This window comes from Ceratotherium simum, chromosome 5 (assembly GCF_057802395.1).
Source record: "Ceratotherium simum simum isolate JZ-2026a chromosome 5, ASM5780239v1, whole genome shotgun sequence".
Taxonomy (NCBI): domain Eukaryota; kingdom Metazoa; phylum Chordata; class Mammalia; order Perissodactyla; family Rhinocerotidae; genus Ceratotherium; species Ceratotherium simum.
The window spans coordinates 17,837,936-17,855,843 of record NC_141904.1 but is presented as its reverse complement, the minus strand read 5'-3'; the positions used below and the strand labels follow the sequence as shown (position 1 = coordinate 17,855,843).

The 17,908-nt window shown below is 48.3% G+C and overlaps 1 protein-coding gene across 1 annotated transcript in view; it reads left to right on the top strand.

Moving 5' to 3' along the window:
* Nucleotides 1-10,776: 10,776 nt before the first annotated feature.
* EPHB1 (EPH receptor B1) overlaps nt 10,777-17,908 on the top strand; it is a 429,979-nt gene continuing 422,847 nt past the window's right edge. Inside the window, exon 1 of the mRNA XM_004419346.3 lies at nt 10,777-11,111. Within this exon, the coding sequence (XP_004419403.1) occupies nt 11,054-11,111 (58 nt within the window). The 5' untranslated portion in view covers nt 10,777-11,053. The remainder of the gene's footprint in view (nt 11,112-17,908) is intronic.

The following is a 17,908-nucleotide window of genomic DNA, read 5'->3' as shown; positions in this document are numbered from 1 at the left end:
TTCCTCCCAGGTTTTGGTATCAAGGTTATATTAGCTTCCTAACATGATTTGGGAAACAGATCATTGAATGTTTGGAGTAGAATTCACCGGTAAAACCATCTGGACTTAATATTGTTTCCTTTTTGGTGGGTAGATTTTTAATTACCGATTCAAGTTATTTCATGGTAATTGGTCTATTCAAATATTCTAATTTTTTGTGAGTTAGATTTGATATGCTATGTTTCCTTTAAAGAAAAATTTCCACTTAATTCAAGTGGCTCATAGTATTCTCTAAAGCTTTATTCTATACATATGTCCCTCTTTCTATCCCGAAAGCTTTGTCTTATTACACACTCCTCGCAAAACAGCTCAATCTTGTCAGAAGTTTTTTCTACTTTAGTAGAAAAGTTGTTAGTTCCTTTTTTCAGACAGTGAGCTTTGAGATGTGGGGTCTTGTCGATAATTTCTTTATTTTCCATTCCTGTATTTTTACGTATTTATTTTTGTATTGTGTTTTTTTCCCTTAAGTTAGTCTCAGTTTTATTGCTTTTTTTTAGCTCCTTGAATTATTTGTTTAACTTAGCAACTTTCTTCTATTCTGACATGCTTTCTAATATTCCAATATAAGATATAAAATTTCCTTTAAATACCTCTTTAGCTGCATGTTACAGTGCTGAGAGGTCAAGTTTCTTTTGTTTTGCTTTGTTGTTTTTGTGAGGAAGATCAGCCCCGAGCTAACATCCACACCAATCCTCCTCTTCTTGATGAGGAAGACTGGCTCTGGGCTAACATTTGTGCCCATCTTCCTCCACTTTACATGGGACGCTGCCACAGCATGGCCTGACAAACAGTGCATCGGTGCGAGCCTGGGATCCAAATCTGGGCCGCCAGCAGCGGAGCGTGTGCATTTAACTGCTACGCCATGTGGCCGGCCCCTGAGAGGTCAAGTTTCAATTATCATTCAATTTGAAACATTTTTCATTTCCAAATAATGATTTTTTATTTAAAGGTTATTAAAGTGTGTTTCAAAGTTTCTTTTGTAATTGATTTCTAATTGAATTGCTTTGAGGTCAGATAATGTGATTTGTATGGCAAATTATTGGTCTTTGTTGAGACTTACTTTGTGGCCTGGTAAATAGTTTTTGCAATTGTTCTACATGTACTTGAGAATAATGTGCAATCACTAGAGATTGGATAGTGCTCTCTATACATCTATTAAATTAAGTTGGGTAGTTATGTTATTCCAATCTTCCATTTACTTATCAATTTTCGGCTGCTTGATCTATAAATAACCTTTATAGGTAATGTATGGTAAAATCTCTCTCTATAATGATAGGTTTGTCAATTTCTCCTTGAAATTCTGCCCTTTTTTTTTCCTTTATATAATTTGGGGCCATGGCTTAGGTGCATTGAAATTTAGAATTCATATGTCTTCCTAAAAAATTATTTCTTTTACATTGTATAGTGCTTCTTTTATTACTAATAATGTTTTCTGCTTAATTTTTTCAGGAGGGGTGTTAATCAATCAGCTATACCAGATTTTTTTAATTAATATTTTCCTGGTATATTTTTTCTTATCCATTTATTTTGAACATATGTGAATCCTTATGTTTTCAGTGTGTTTCTTCCAACGGTATATAACTGGTTTTTCTTCTTAACCAATCTGATATGTGTTTTTTAAAATGATGAATTTAATTCTTTTATATTTATTGTGATTCCTAGTATATTTGGATTTATTTTCATCATCTTATTTTGTGCTTTATGTATGCTATGCTTTTCTTTCCTTATTTTTTTCTCCTTTCCTACTTTCCATTGTATTGATGAAGTTTCATCATTCCCTCTTTCCCCCATTGATTACCTGGAAGTGGTTACCCTTAATATTTTAAAGCATGGTTGATTTGACAACATCTAAAATTATTCAATATCTCTGCCTGCCTCCAGAATGGTACCACGGTTTTGCAAAACTTTTTTTACCTCCCATCTTAGATGCCGTTCTTACTCATTATTTTAGTGTTATCTTGCTTTTATAAACTCCAAAGATTTACCTACATGTTTACCAATTCCTTTACTCGTTATTACTTCTTTCATCTTACTTTGCTCTTCCGAGTTCATTTCTCTTTTTCCCAAACTATTTCCTTTAGGAGATCTCAGAGTCAGTATCTTGATGGTAAACTCCCTCAGTCTTGCTTGAAAATGTCTTTATTTTGCTCTCAGACTTGAATAAAAATTTAATTGGATATAAGATTTTAGGCTATATTAAATTTTAAACTTAAAATAAATTTTCTTTCTGCACTTAACATTTTGCTGCTGAGAAGACTAACTGTCATTTCTTATAAGTAACTTATCTTTTCTCTCTGATTGCTTTTAAGATTTTTTTCTGACTGTGGTGTTCTGAAGTTTCAATACAATTTGTCTAGTCATAGATAGTTTTCATTTATTTTGCTCAAGACTTCTTAAATCTGTGCTTCCTAAATCTGAATAATTGACTTCTTTCACCAGTTCTGAAACTTATCTGCCATTTTCTCTCTCTCTTTTTTTTTTTTGTGAGGAAGGTCACCCCTGAGCTAACATCCGATGCCAATCCTCCTCTTTTTTGCTGAGGAAGACTGACCCTGGGCTAACATCTGTGCCCATCTTCCTCTACTTTATATGGGACGCCACCAGAGCATGGCTTGACACGTGGTGCCTTGGTGTGCTCCCGGGATCTGAACCTGTGAACCCCAGGCCGCCGAAGTGAAGCGCACACTTAACCGCTGCGCCACCGGGCCGGCCCCTGCCATTTTCTCTTAATATTGCTTATCCTCCCCAATCTTTTTATTATTTCCTCTTAAGTATTTTTAAAATGATAGCCTTCTCTTTGGTTTACTCATGTTTCTCGATCTCTTTTAATGTTTTAACTCTCTTTACTTTTCTGTGTTGCTTATAGTTAATTTTCTCAGATTTAACTTGAAGTTCAATAAACCTCTCTTCAAGTATATTTAGTCTCTTAAACATATCTATTTAGTTTTTAATTTCAATGTCTTTTAAAAGTTTTTCCTATTCTATGTGGTTCTCTCTCAAATCTATTGATTCTTTTTTATAATCTTATTATTTTAAATATTGATATTTAAAAGTCTTTCTCTGATAATTCTATAATGATAGAGGTCTAATTCTATAATGATAGATGTTGTTTTGTCTGCTGAATTTTGCACATGGTAGATTTATTCCTGTATTCTGTGATTTTGGATTGTGGGTTCATGTTTAGCAGGGCTTTATCTACGGGAATGTCATAGAGGGTGTGTCCTTGCATTTTCTTCTACCTATACATTTACAACTTATTTTTTTTTTTTCAATTGAGCTCTTGGCATGAGAGATCTGAGATCAAGTAGTATAAATATTAACTCAAAACCCCTGTAAGTGAAGGCCTATCATGGGAATTCTGAGAGGAGGTTATTTTTCTCTCACACCCTAAGCCTAGGCTGAGAAGTAAGCTTCCTTGTTCTCCTCTATGACAGTGGGTAAACTTTTCTCTCAGTCCATTCTTTCAGTGAAGGTGTTGCAATTTGAGGCCTCAGCTTTACGCAGTGGTCTCACTTCCAACTTTCTGTCTTGCATTCATTCAAAGCGTTGTTTCCAATTGATGTACGTTAAAATTCAAGCCATTAGATTTCCCGGACCAGGGACTAATCCCCACCCACACTGCAATGTAAGCTCCCACATTTACCATTCTAGATTTTAGTATCTCTGTTTCTAGACTCTTGGGGATACTTCTTATGGGATCTGCAATATATTGAAAAGAATCTGTTTTGCACATTATTGAGTTTTTCTAGATGCGTTTAGCAAGAATTTTGGGGGTTCACCTATAATATTACCATGAGTGAGGTTATTCTTTCACTATTTCATTATTTTTCCCTTCATTTTAGGTATGATATGTAATGATACTATTTTTTAACCAAAGAGTCTTTTCAATCAAGATTCAATTCATTCATATTTGTTATTGGAAGTGATTTCTGTCATTTCTTATAAATCATAATTTTTTAAACAATAACTTCCCTGCTGTTTAACTTTTTTAAAATTATTATTTTTTTAAACATAGGGGTTATATTTTGTCTTTATCTTCTTTGGTATTTTCAAAGTGCATAATATACCTCTTTAAAGTGTGTTTGTGGAAACCTTTAACTATTTAAAACCATTTTTAAACCAACCTTAACTATTTTAAACTAACTTCAATATTTGTAAGATTCAAGCATAAAAGCAAAAGCTTCTGAATCCTTCCTTTGTGAACAAGGAATTTCACAAACCTCTCCTTCTCTTCCTTACATTCCCCTTCTCTTTGGTCTTACCTAATATAATTTGAGCTTTAGATTTAGGTTTTTGTAATTAGTAATTAGAATTTTAAGAACGTGTGTATTCTTTATTGAGAATACTTTTGACATTTTAATTTAATTTAAAAGCAGTTTGCAAACATTTAGACTTCTATTTTAATTGATTTTTTTTCTCACCACCAAACCTCATCTCTTTGTCCATTGGAATATATTTTCAAGTAATTTTTTTCTAAACTGTTGCAAATTTTCTGAGACCTGAAAATGTCTGTTGCTTTCAGCCTGCTGGAAATATATTTTTGTTTGTCACAAATTTTCCCTCTTAAAATTCTATAACTCTGGCTCCATTTTCTTTTGGACTTTAGTGTTATGAAGTTAGCAATATTTATTCCACTGTAGATAATCTATTTTTAATGTATCTGTTCATGTGTGTCCCTGGATAGATGTAAGATTTCTTTAAAATATCCACGTTTCAAAAACATTACCTAGATGTGACTATCAGGTCTTTATACAGCTAAGTTGTATTCTTTTACAGCTTTGCTGTTACTTTCACGACATTTGTACTGGTATCTCTTTTAGGAACTCTAAACTCTTCTAGGAATGCTTTTGGGGACTCTTTTAGGTCCCCAGCTCCTTGCAAGCAACTGACACAATTTTATATAGGTTGGTTCTCCATTTTCCGTCTTCCATGTTTTGTATTCTCTCTGAACATTTTGTCCTTTTCTGTCCGTTTCGTATGCATTCTTGGAAAGATTCTCTAGTTTGTCTTCTGCATCACCCATTCAATGTTCAGCAACAACAAATCTGCTCTTTACTGCCACCCCCATGAGTAGTTTAATTCTGACACTGCCTTTTTGTTTCCTTAAAATCCTTCTCAACCTCTTTCTCCCCCCGTCTCTCATTCTGTTGCCTTTTCTGCTTAACCGGTTTTCTCATAAGCTTGTTCTCTTTTCATGGACTTCGTCTTTATGCATGCCAAGAAGCTTCCTGAAAATGTCTCTCGACTGTGCAGAGCATCATTTTCAAAGGGATGCTCCCCTCAGGGTCTTGGAGATGTAGTCCGGCTCTTTGTTTTGCAGTGTTCTAACAGGCCCCTGGGCTGTCTCAACCCCTCTTTACTCCTCCCTGAGAAGGGGAGACTCATTAGTTCTCGCTGTTTTTTATGAGGCAGGATGAGTGGATTGGCCTTGGGTCCTCCATCTCTCTACTTGCTTGATGGTTGAATCACCTTTTTAGACCTACAGCTGGAGGGCCAGCCAGTGTGCAATTGCCAGATGCTAACAGGCTTCACCTGGTGCATATCTTCTCTACCAAGGTGGCATCTTTCTCCATCCACCTTCCAGGCTCTCTGGTGCTCTGACCTGATGTGTCACAGGAAGAACTGCAGTCAGCAGGCTGCACTGCTCCCACCGTTATTCCTGTGCCCGTTCCAGCCTCTTGACCATTCTTCACCTCCAGAATGCATGTGTCTCTCTTCATCAGCTCATCCATCTGCCCAGTTGTTGTCGCCTTCATTTTCAGGCTCTTCCTGGGTATAAGAAGACTTTGGGGAAGGGAGGAGAATGCCCAGGGGAAACTATTCTTTGGTTTGAAGCTTAAGCAACAATGGTGATGGATATTTACCCCATTTTCTGGTTAGTAGAGATGCTGGGTGTCTGAGTCAGGTATTGACAGAAAGAGAATTACAATAGAACTTCCTATCTATTTCTTTAAAGCAGGTTCTCTTTATAGAAGAGAACTTGGCATATGTCATAAATGTGCTTGATAGGTTTTTCTCCATCCAGCTTCATCTGCCTTATAAGTATTGTCAGTTCCTTCCACATCCTGGCAATTAGGTTGTCTGTCAGTGTTCATTCCTCTCGTTAGTGAGAGCCTTCATATTTGTCTGTATTTGCTGGGGTATTTTCCTGAGAAACAAGGAGAGGCTTGTTGGAAGCCTCTAGCCAGAGGCCATTTTCTACAGAAAGTCCCGCAATGCATTTCAGTGTCTGTCTCCTTAGGGAGACCACGAGATCCTTAAGGGGAGGGGCCGGGTCACAGACATCACTGGGTCCCCAGCACCTTGCAGGCAACTTGCACAGAATTGCTGCTCAATAAATCTTGAAAGAACAAAAGAGGGACAGGAAGCTTTTTGTTATTTGTCTATTATCCATTGATAAAGTGTTTTAAATGACTCATAAAGGGTCTATCTGCCTCTCCAAAAAGAATTGATGAAAATGTGTCTTGCAGCTTAAGAATCTAATTAAAGGTAGCCTGGGTCATGGAGTGTGTAACTAAACCTTTCATTTATGCAGTTAAGTAATATTTAAAAAGAAAAAGATGGGATAAGGGAGCAACTTCATATCTTCGATTGTACAAGACACCCATATGATCAACCTCAGGATGCTTATTGTTCGTCTACGCTCTCCACTACTAAGTAGAATGAAGAAAACAGGCTTAAACTACAACAAAGGGGTGTAGGTTAGAGGTGAGCAGGAACTTTCAGAATAGGGTAGCTACATAATGTGTAGACTTATCCAGGGAAGTTGGGCAATTGCTTTCACTAGAAATGCTTTTCAACCTTTTAGACATAAAACTGTTCAGCGGTGAGGGTGAGCTGCTTGGCTGCCCCACAACCTTCCAGCCAGAAGGGCCTCTGAGCCCTAGCAAATGGGTCAAGTCACCCTTGGGTGCCTGAGAGCCCGCAGCTGCTGTCTTGGAGGTAAGCATTTGTCACTTTGAAGGAGCGATTTAGTGATATCAAATATCTGGGTGATTAATCAAGAAAACAAGTGAGCATTTGACATCAGAAAGAAAAAAATAGCCAGAGAGATGCTTTGGGGAAAATAGGCACCCAGGCTTGGAATCCCAGACCAGTGGTGCTTTCAGGGATATTTACAAATCATAACCCAGTGCAAGATCAATCTGCGGCACAGCTAAATTAATATTTAACTTGCTCAGGGAAAGTCAATCCCCTGGGTTATTAGGGAAATTAACAAAATCCCTACACTGAGGCTCTTCTTACCTGGGCCATCAGCATGTTCTGAAAGGCATCAGCAGGTTTTCCCCACACGCTTCTGAGTTGTTCCCCACCCCCACCCTCATCCAACCCTCTCCTCTAATCCCTCTTACTTTCCCCCCTCTCCTCCTCTTCTTGTCACAGAACCCTTCCTTCAAACAAAACCTGATATAGATGCCCAGAAAAAAGCAAAAAGCTGCCAGAGCAGAGGTGAGGTCTGAAGCCCCATCCCCTGACCACTCCCGTACTTCTCGGGCATCCCCCGAGAAGACCTCAGAGCCCAGTTTTAAACTCCCAGACCCTGAAAGTGACCCCTGAGCCTCCTTGTGCAGCACAATCAATTGAGGCAGAGGCTATAAAATGACATTTGTAGGCCTCCCTCATCCCTACTGACTTAAAATCCTCACGGGTGTGGGCCGGGGATCAGAAGACATGAAGTTGGTGATTCTTGTATAATGTGCCTTGCACAGGCTGAAAGACCCTGGCAGGTTCTCCTTGGGATCCTCGTACTTGAGGTCTCCCAGGGTCCTCCAAGGAGTGATGTTCTGCAGTTGGAGAATGGTCAGTTCCGTCTTTATCCAGGTCTGGAGGAGCCACTCAGTACTCACGCAAAGATGTGTGGCCTGAAACTGTGTAAGAAGGACCAGCTGAGGGGCACTAAGGCTTCCTCAGAGAGATGGGTTTTGGGCAGAAATAGAAGGCAGTAAATTCAATTTATTTCATTTCATTTTTGCATGAAAATGTCCAGTGCGGTGCTTGTATGCAGAAGGTGCTCAATAAACAGAAGCCATTCCCCTCATGTCTAACTACCCACCATCACTCTTTAGCTGTCAGCTTGCTTTATTCTCTAGTCCTTCTCATCACCTGACATAATTTGCCTCTTTATTGTCATCCTTTGCCACTACACAGTAAGCTCCCTCTGAGCAGGGTCTGTCTACTGAGTCCCTGCAGCCTAGAGCAGGGCCTCCCTGGCTCATAGCAGGCACTCAGTAAATATTTGTTGGGTAAGTGGGTGAGTACATGGCTAGCCAGGTGCAAGGGAAGGAGAGCCTGGGTGTGGGTGTGGGGATGGCGAGGGGATCAAGCTGGCTGAGCAGCCCAGGCCCAGAAGGAGGCTGGCAGAGCCAGGGCTGATAAGGCAGGTTCCAGGGAGCTTGCGGAGAAATCCGGATGCCATGCCAGAGTGGTTGGTCTTTCTTCAGCAGACAGTGAGGAGCCACTAGGTTTCTGTGCTGGGAAGAGATAAGATCAAGCTTGACTTGAGAAGATCAATTTGGCAGGAGAGTGCAGAAAGATTAAAGAGGGGAGGGGATGGAAGCTGGGTGACCATTCAGAGACTCTCCAGTTATTCAGGGGAAGGCAGCATGGGCTGGAACTGGGACAGACTCACGAGTTTGGGACAAGGGCATTGGGAGGAGGATGTGGCAGAGGGGGACTTTGCCAGATGTGCCTCTTAAGATACTGTGATGTAGTGAAAGAGAGAGAAGAGTCTGAGGCCCATCCATCATCCATCCATTCATCCATCCATCCATCCATCCCTCATCCGTCTATCAGGGGAGGGCTGGAGGCAGAAGAGCAAGTGAAGTTGCCAAGGAATTGCCTGTGGACCAGGGGAGCAGAGGTTCTAAGGATGGAGCTTGGGGGGAAACCTCTTTTGAGAGCTGAAGAGGGAAGAGTAAGAAGGGGTAAGCCAGGTGGCAGGAGAGCGGGGATTATGGAAACTGAAGCCAGAGCTCCAGGGGAGTGGCTGGTCACTGATGTCAGAGGAGCTGAAGGTCCAGAAAGGCGGTGGGTAACGGGAGTGGGGCATTCCCAGGGTGACGCTTCAGAGATGTCAGGACACAGTTGGTGGTGTGTGGCAGGGCCTAGGGCAGCTGGCTTGGCAGTGAGGAGGATGATGGAGTAGAGGCCAATGGGATCTTCCCTTCAGGTTCTGAGACAGGGTGGGGTGGAGGGTAGGGGAGAGGGAGGCAGCCTGAGGCAGCAGAGGAAGCAAGGTGGTGTCAGGGTGGGGAGAGAGTCTTGCTGTGACTGAGGGGGAGCAGTCCCAGCAAAGGGGAGACTAAACACTCAGGTGGGAAACTGATTTAGCAAAGCCTGAAAAGGAGGAGGGAGAGCAGGAGAGGAGCCATCTCATTTGCCCACTGTTAACTCATTAACAACTCTGGGAAAGGCATGTTGGGGAAAGGGGACTGCCTCCCCCACTGGGGTGGGGGGTGGGGGTGGGAGGGGGGTGCTGTGATCTAACAGGTCCCCCTTCACTCAGTAGGACTAGCCTATCTTCAGGTCTGGGGTGGGGGTGATGGAGTGAGGACTCTTATCCAGCATAACATTACAGCCTCAAGGCAGGTCCTTGATCTAGAACACTCTGGCTATCTCCAGAGTCAGGAAAGAAAGCAGAGCTGTGGGAGCTGAGCCTGGGAGAATCGCTCCTACCTCCAAGGCCCTGTCCCCTGCTCCTGCCTGTGCAAGTCCTTCCAACCCACCCACAAGGCCTCCCCGCAATGATGGCATTGCCCTCTGTGCACCTCATCTTGCATAACCCTCTGCTGCCCTATTGCATTCTCCACCTTTTATAGCGGGCTGTGTGACCACTGGTCTCTCCCACCTGACCCACCCTCTAGGGGCAGGGCCCTCTGTGGATGCTCACAAAATGCATTCAGAAGCGAATACTAAAGGCAGCCAGAGACTTGTGGAGCAGGAGGGCAGCAGGGAGTGGGACAGAAGGCATATCCAGCGCCCTGCACACACTGGAGCAGCAGCACAGATTCTCTGACCCTTACTCATTCATTCAACAGATATATACCATCACCTTCTACGGCCACGCGCCGTTCTAGGCACTGGGGATTCTGTAGTGAACAAAGCAGACACAAATCCCAAGAGTGGAGACCTCATTCTAATAAGGGGAGACCCACAATAAGCAAACTCGATTAGTAAAAAGCACAAGGTGTTAGAAGGTGAAGTGCTATGGATAGGAGTGATAGGGTGTGCCACGGGGTTGCACTAAATGGGGTAGTCAGGGTAAATCTCGCTGAGAAGATGAAGACAAATTTGATTATTTGAAACAAACCCAATCCTCAGCGGGCTCTAACGGTAAGGGCCTCAACCGGCTCCTTGGTTAGGCCCCCTAGGTCCGGGGCCTGGGGAGGTGGGGCCGGCCGCTGCAGTTCTCCGACAGAACCACGAGGGGGAGCCCAGACCCCTCCTAGCGACTTCCTAGCCCTCCCGCACAGCCTTGCAAGCAAAAGTTTTTCTTAAACTAACAATGCCAGTGTAAGGAGGTGCTCGCGCCTGATTGGACGGGAGAATTTTGCAGGTTTGATTCCTTGATTGGACAGGAGGTGTTAGGGGTGGGGAGAGAGCTGATGGTGGGAGATCCCGCTCCCTCCCTCGTCAGTCTGGCCGGCTCCGTCCTCTCTTAGGCTCCGATGTAGCTCGCAATGTGACACCAGGACGCACACGCACTCGCGCGCTCTCCTCAGCTCGCACTCCCTCGCCCTCTCTCTCTCTCTCACACACGCACGCACGCACACACCCACCTCTCCCATAAACACACACACACACATGCACACCCACACCCACGCGCGCCCGCACCGCCCCACGCGCGCACACTCCTGCCCACGCCCACGCCTCGCTCCGGGGAGTCCGGTCCCAGCGAGAGCGCGAAAGGATACGGAGAAGCCACCGGCGGGGAGCGCAGCGGCGCCCCGGGACGCGGCGCCCTCCCCGCGCGGCCGCCTCGGCTCGGGCTCGGCCTGGGTGCCGCCGGCCGGCGATGGCCCTGGATTGCCTGCTGCTGCTCCTCCTGGCATCCGCAGTAGCGGCAATGGAAGGTAACGTACCCTCCGCGGAGCAAGTTGGCGGCGGCGTCTGTATCCCCGGGGCTTCTCTGGCTGCTTCGTGTCGCCTGCATCCCGAGACCCGAGGGCAAGGCTGTTCAGGAGCCTCGGCTACGACCGAGCGCCGGGCTGGGGCGGCACCCACCGGCGCGCCCCCGGCTGGCTCTCGGCTCCCGCAGCTGGCTCGCGGAGTACCCGGGCTCCCGCGCCTTGGCGCTCCCTGGCAGCCTGGTCTCCCGCAGCCTCGGCTCCGAGAGCGCGGAGCCCGCTGCATTGCAGTGCAGGCTCCTTCGCTCCGGGCGGAGCTGGGCGTTGGGGAGGGGCCCCTCGGGCCATCCAGACCCTGGAGTGCGGGTGCCGGTCCGCTCCCTTCCTATCCTACCCTGGGCACGGATGCGCTTAGGCGGCCGCGCGCACCTCTCCTTTTCCTCAGCTTGGGGTCTGCGGGCTCCGGGACTCTGGGCTCGGCAGGCTAGCGCTGCGCGCGGGGGCCGGAGGAGCTCTGTCCCGGTATCCCGCAAGTGGCCGCAGAAGGAGAGAGGCTGAGTTCATTGGCCGTACCCTAGGGGACAGCCTGGCGGTCCGGGAGCCTGCAGGCTGCATCTTTCCCGGGTCAGTCGGGGCGAGGTGGGCACCTTTGTCGCCTCTTGAACTTGGGAACAGGGTGGGGTGGGTGGTCTGTCCTGTCGAAACTCGCTCCGCATCCCCTCCGCCCCGAGAATGGAGACTCGGCGGCCTGGAGCTGACGGGCAGCCAGTCTCCCTGCTACTTCAGCCTTGGCTGTGCCTTTGGCTGTGGCCAGGAAAGCGAGCTCCGCGGGCCCCGCGCCTGGCGCAGCGGGGAGCCCCAGCGCTCAGCGGCGCCCGCGAATCCCTGTGGGAAATCCCTGCCCGGCTCCCCGCCTCCCTCCCACGTCCCCCGCCCCCACTCCTCGCAGCCCAGCGGCGGCCGCAGCCCCCTCCCGACAGCGCTGCTCGGCCCTAGAGCGGGGTGAAAGTTGGCGGGATGGAAGCAACTCTTGGGGTGATGCGCCGCCACAGCCCCGCTCGCAGCCCCGCTTCCTGGTGTCCGGCGCGCGGTGAAACTCGGCCTGGGGACTGCGCGCCGAAGGGACACAGATCCTGGCGCCCGCGCCGTGTTCCAAGCTGGCAGCTCGCTTCGCTGGGCTGCCGGGTTCCTCGCCGAACTGTTACCGGCAGCCCAGTGGAAACCTCCCTCTCCCCCTCCCACCAAAACACCGTGGTTCAGCGCCCCGGACCTCTCCGGAAAAGCTGCCCTTCTCCAAGCGAAGCTGGGCCATTCGGGGCCCTGAGGTGGGGCTCAGATACCCTTGTCTTTTCGCGGAGACCACCATATCCCGCGTTCGTCCTGGCGGCGGCGCGGGGTGCGGCGATTAATGCCTAGAAAGCTCTCGCTTGCTTCTCCGCAGGGGGCTTTTTGTCTGCTCTCCTCCTCCCGCTGCTCTTTCGGGCTGCTGGTCTTTGCTCGGCGGGATTGCCTTTCAGAATGTGCGGGGACGGGATCGGTGTCGACCGCGGTCGACGCCCCGGGGCAGGGTTGCTTGGGGTTGGCTTGTTGAGGGGCAAGTCCGGGAGCAGTTGAAATAGAAAGGACAAGAAAGGCGATGTGCACTTCCAAACTGGTCAGGACAACCTGGGGGGGGCGGTGAGCATTTGCAACAGAGATGCGAGACTGGACTTTGTAGCGCTGGGGCATCCTGCCTTCGGCTCTGCGCTCCCCCGCAGAGGGTCAGGGGCTGGGCCTCCGAGAGCAGATAGACGCCTGGTTTGGGAGCCTGGTCTTGGCATTGACTCTCCATCGATGAAGGAGGGCATATGCACGCCAGAGAAATTGTTTGGAGAGCAAATGCGTGGGAACACACCAGGCGTCTGGACGCGCGTTCCTCCCTAGATCCCTCTCCTGGGCTGGCCAGAGCTCCCCGTCTGCTGGGCGGGCGGGAGCTGCCGGAGGGAGGGTGCCGTGTGCGGGCGTCCAGCCCTCCGTATGGGCCCTGTCACCCGAGTGTCTGGAGCGGCCCACGTTGTGGGAGCTGTGGCTCTTCTCTCGGCGCAGCCCCGGAAACTTTGCCAGTAGCCTGGCAAGAAGGAGCCTGACTCTCTGAGCTGAAAATCTCTCCAGCAAGGGTTAAGTGAAATGCCACATTCAGCAGAATATTAAAGCAGCCCCGGCGTGTCCTCCCTGCTCAGTGCACAGCGATAGTACACACCATTCACTCCTTCCTCTTCTCGAATGAACACAAGCAGGTTCATTTTCTACTCTCCACACACCGAGCGGCCTTCCCGCCTGCCTGGCTGGGCTGGAGCCAGCCTCATTCTGTTTGTGATGAGTGAGGAATAATTATCAGAAAAGTGGATCAATGAGCTGCCTACCCAGACTGCAGATCCCTCCCAATCTCTGCTGTGGCCAGGGGGTGCGTCTTCTTGCTGGTTTGGCCACTTAGGTGTCTGTCTGTCTTCTTTCTCCTCTGGGTCTCTGGTGGAATTTCAGTGGGGCCGTTTCACCCAGGGCAAGCAGCTCCAAGACCAGGCAGGTCCTCAGCCCAGGCCAGGGCAGGGACAAATGACAGCGGCAGCCATGGTGGAGATGGGGAGACGTGGCCAGAGGCAGGCAGGGCCCTATGAGATCTTCTGCCTGGGGGAAGGAAGGAGGGCAGGGGCTGGTTGGCCTGGGGTGTGGAAACCCACACTGAAGGAGAATGCCCCCTCTCCTTCCCCGTTTCTGGGTGGTGGGTAGCTCTGCTCCTGGGGAAAGAGATGGCATCACAGCGAAAAGGCTCTCTGGGGCTTCTTAAGTCTTTTCGGAGGGGAGCAGGGCAGGCTGGGAGGCAGGGCTGCCGACAGCCTCCTGTCCTCTGGACACAGGGCCAGGCCTCTTTCTTCAGTCTCTGGACAAAGTGGACCATCTTCAGGCTGATGTCCTTTCACACGAGAGCTTGTTGAGAATAGGCTACAAGCTGTCCATCTATGGATGGAGGGAAGGCCATCACCTGCACTCTCTGAATTGCCTTTAGGCCTCTGCCCCTCTGGACAGGGTCTGGGGACCTGGGCTTCTCTCAGGCGCTTCTGCAGCAGCAGGATATATTGGGCTGGCAGCAGATACCCCTCCCTCAGAGTAGGGTGTCCCTGGACTAAGCAGGGTGGCTCTTCTGGGAAGCAGCAGTTTAGAATCACTGACCACTCATAGCTTCCTCCCAGCCCCAGCCCCAGCGTCCACGGAATAACCATACACCTGCAGGCAGCCTCAGTGTTTGGACACTGGCTGACCAAAGCATTCCCAGGAGATCTGCTCTTTGGTGTGGCCTGCAGTGAAGGCCTAGGCCTGGCGTCCTTGAATGGGCGCGTCGTTTGATTTGGAGGTAGATTTCTCAGGGCTTGACAAAGAATGGGTTCTCAGTTGGAATTGCTGATGCACGAACACATGCCTGAGTTACTGTATGCCTTGGTGGCCTACCCCACTTTGAAATACAGGGGCACTGAATTCCATTGTACGTGGTTAAGCCTCCATTAGCAGTTCATGGTGAAAACCCCTCAACCTCATCCCGTGTGTCTGCAACGGGCCACTAGGCCAGACAGTGATTGGCTGCTTCTGCATTTTCTGTTAATATTTGTTTGCTGCGTGTGCATCTGTTTTGGGTGTCCATGAGTGTGCATGAGCCTACAAGCAGTAGCAGGCGCCAAAGATTTAAAAAAACCTCTAGGAGAGAAAAGTGAATTTGAGAAAATTCTGTCCATTAGCTGGCTTTATTTTCTGTGCATCATGAAAAGGTCACTGTTACTCACTGTTTGTGGAGGGTTCCCCTCAAGCCAGCAGGTGGAATGCTGGTGAGGTAGGGCAGTGCAGCTCTGGGCAATTGTTTGAGAAAATTCTTGGCAATGTAAACAATTGCAGAGGTCCGGACCCAGCCCCAGCTCGAAGCTTCTGGGCTGGCAGAGCAGAGCAGCCAGCAGCTGGAGATGCCCAGGAGCATGGGGAAGGCCTGCCCCAGCCCCTCCTGCCTTTGATTGACCTGTGCAGACCCAGATCCAGATCTCATAAGGATGGGTCCTACTCATCAAGATGTGTTTTGGGAAAAGCCTATGAGGCAGAGGCCTGATTTGGCACCTTGTTAAATTCTAGCCATCAAGGAGTCATCTTTGATAAAGCAAATTGGACCAAAGAAGAAGAGTGATGCCAAGGGATGCATGATAGACCCCTTCCTCTGGATCTAGTGTGTGGACCCCTTATTTACCAGAAATTACTGATTCTCTAGCTGGTTGACTGAATTTCATGTACTCGGGTCAGTGGAAGGAGTTGCAGGGTCAGGAATGGGGCTGGCTATGAGGATGGGGCTGGAACCAACGTGGGGATCATGAAGCCAGAGTACTCCCTCTGGCTTTTTCATCTCCCAGCTCTGTCGCTGGGGAAAATTACCCAGTCCACCTGGCCACGGTGTCTTTCTGTACAGTGGGTCATGAGGCTCACCTGTTCCAACCTTAGAAGTTGGACAAGTAACATACGTTATGAGGTTATACCTGTACTAGTTTAAAAATAAAAATGCTGTTAAAGGCAAAGATACATTCATATTATTAAATTAAAAAGATCATCTACAGCTAATCCCTACGAGTTCTTAGTAGCACTAAGAATCAGGAACATGCATTTTTCCAGCATGGGCAAAAGGTGGAGGCAATTTCAAAAGGCAAAAGAGGGGAGTATTGTCTCAGGCAGTGGTTCTCGGGCTTCAGGAAGCCTCTGTGGCACCCAGGCGATTTGCTACAGACTCCTGGGCTCCAATCCCCAAGGTCAGCAAGTCTGAATGGACCCTGAAAATCTGCATTCTGTCTCCCAGAAAATCTGATGTAGGTGCTCCCTGGAAATACTGCCCAGCGGAATGGTTCTAGACTAGGCTGCAGTCAGAAGTTCTGGGCTGGTTGGGCCCCACTTTACACTTACAGACTCTGAATGGCCCAGGCATCTGGCATCAGCGAGTCTGATGCAGTAAACCTGGCACCAGTGTATTTGGGAGCTGCTGAAAATAGGTAACACTTAACACCAGGTGCTATTCTAGGTGCTTTACATAAATTAATTTACTTAATCCTTACAACAACCCTCTCAGGTATTATTATTATCAATACTCTTCTCCCATTTATCAGATGAGAAGACTGAGAACCAGAGTAGTTAAGTAATTTGAAAAGGTCATACAGCTAACAAGTGGCCTGCATTTGAACCCGGGCAATCAGGTTCTGGAGTCTGTGTTTCTCACCACTCCACCTTACTACACCACTTTTGTAGGCTTTGCATGAAGAAAGGTTCCGATCAGCCTGAATCCACACGTGAGAAGAATTCTGGTGCTGAACCAGCCACTGGCGGTTGAGTGGGGGACTCCAGGTTTCCATGGTCGTGGGAGTGGAGACGAGCAAAATGTTCAGATAATCTCAGCACCTCAGCTTGAGCACCAGTTCCCATGTAGTGCTCTTCTTGCCCCTTCCACCCATCTCCCGCCCTTATTCCCACCCCATACACACGCAGACACCGGTCCACAGCATGGCTTCTGACAAGAAGGACTAGGAGCAGTTTTGCTGCTCTCCCTGCCCTTGCCAACTCTCCCAAGGAAGAAATGGTCACAGACAAGTGTGCCCGAAGGAGATGGGCCGGGCACCCTATGCATTCTCGGGGAAGTGGAGGGGGCACACAGAACCCTTACCTGTCCTCACCAGACCATCTAGAGCACGTCCCTAGGGCTGGATTCCAAGAGGTTGCATTCCTTGGGAAGAGCTCCCTGTCTGTCTCCCTCTTCTGCATCTGCCACTTAAACCTGAATATTTCTATCCAATTTCCATGTCTGCAAAGGTGGTGGAGAAACAGAGCATTGGATGCCTGCCCTTCTGAGGAAATTACTATAATAATAAAGTAATGCCCTGGGAGATATTAAAAGCAAAATTTTGCATGAGAAATTCCTTAGCTTCTTCCACAGATTCCATTTCAATTGCAGTGATAGTGGGGCACCTCGAGTCAACATATGTGCGTGTGCTTTGGGGGAGCATTGAGTGGCCAGGTCAGGGCCACCTGCTCCATCAAAGACCCCTGATGCCTGCTGTCTCAGAGCCACCTTGCTGGCTTTTGTTGACTACTCCTCCTGGGTTAAAGAGATGGGGACACACTTTCCGCGGAGGCTAGGTGGTGGGGTGAGTTCTTCTTTGCTGATGGAAGACTGCTTTCCAGCTGACCTCAGGCACAGGAAGCCACCAGATGCACCATTAGCTCTCTCCCTCCCTGTGGCTCGGTTTTCTGATTGTTGAATCAGACTAGGGGAGGGATCGATATGGTGGAGAGGGCAGCAGGGGCTTGGGGTGGTGGCTGACTCCAGGGCAGAGGCAATGGTAGAAATAAGGGTTGACACTTGTAGCTAAAGTACAATCTGGGGTGTAGTGACCCCTGGCTGATTGTGGCTGGGGTGTGGGTCCTCACAGGCTGGCAGGGGATCCTCAGGCAGCAGCTCAGGCCCCAATTTTCGGGCATCAGAGAGGAGTGAGTGTGAGCTTGGCCGGCATCAAGAAGGGCCTTAGCCTAGTGTGCTCCACGAGGAAGACCCTGCTGTAGGGCCTTCCCACTGGCCAGGAGCAGGTTCAGGCCTGTGTGGGTGGTACAGGCAGCACTGGGGCCCCAGTCCCTGCTGGTCCATGTAGAACCTCTTAGGTGCCTCTCAGTGCAGCTGGCTCGTAAGTTTGCCTCTAACTTTGTGAACAAGAAGGTTTCATTTCCACAGCCTAGGAAAAGCATCTTATTCACAGAGC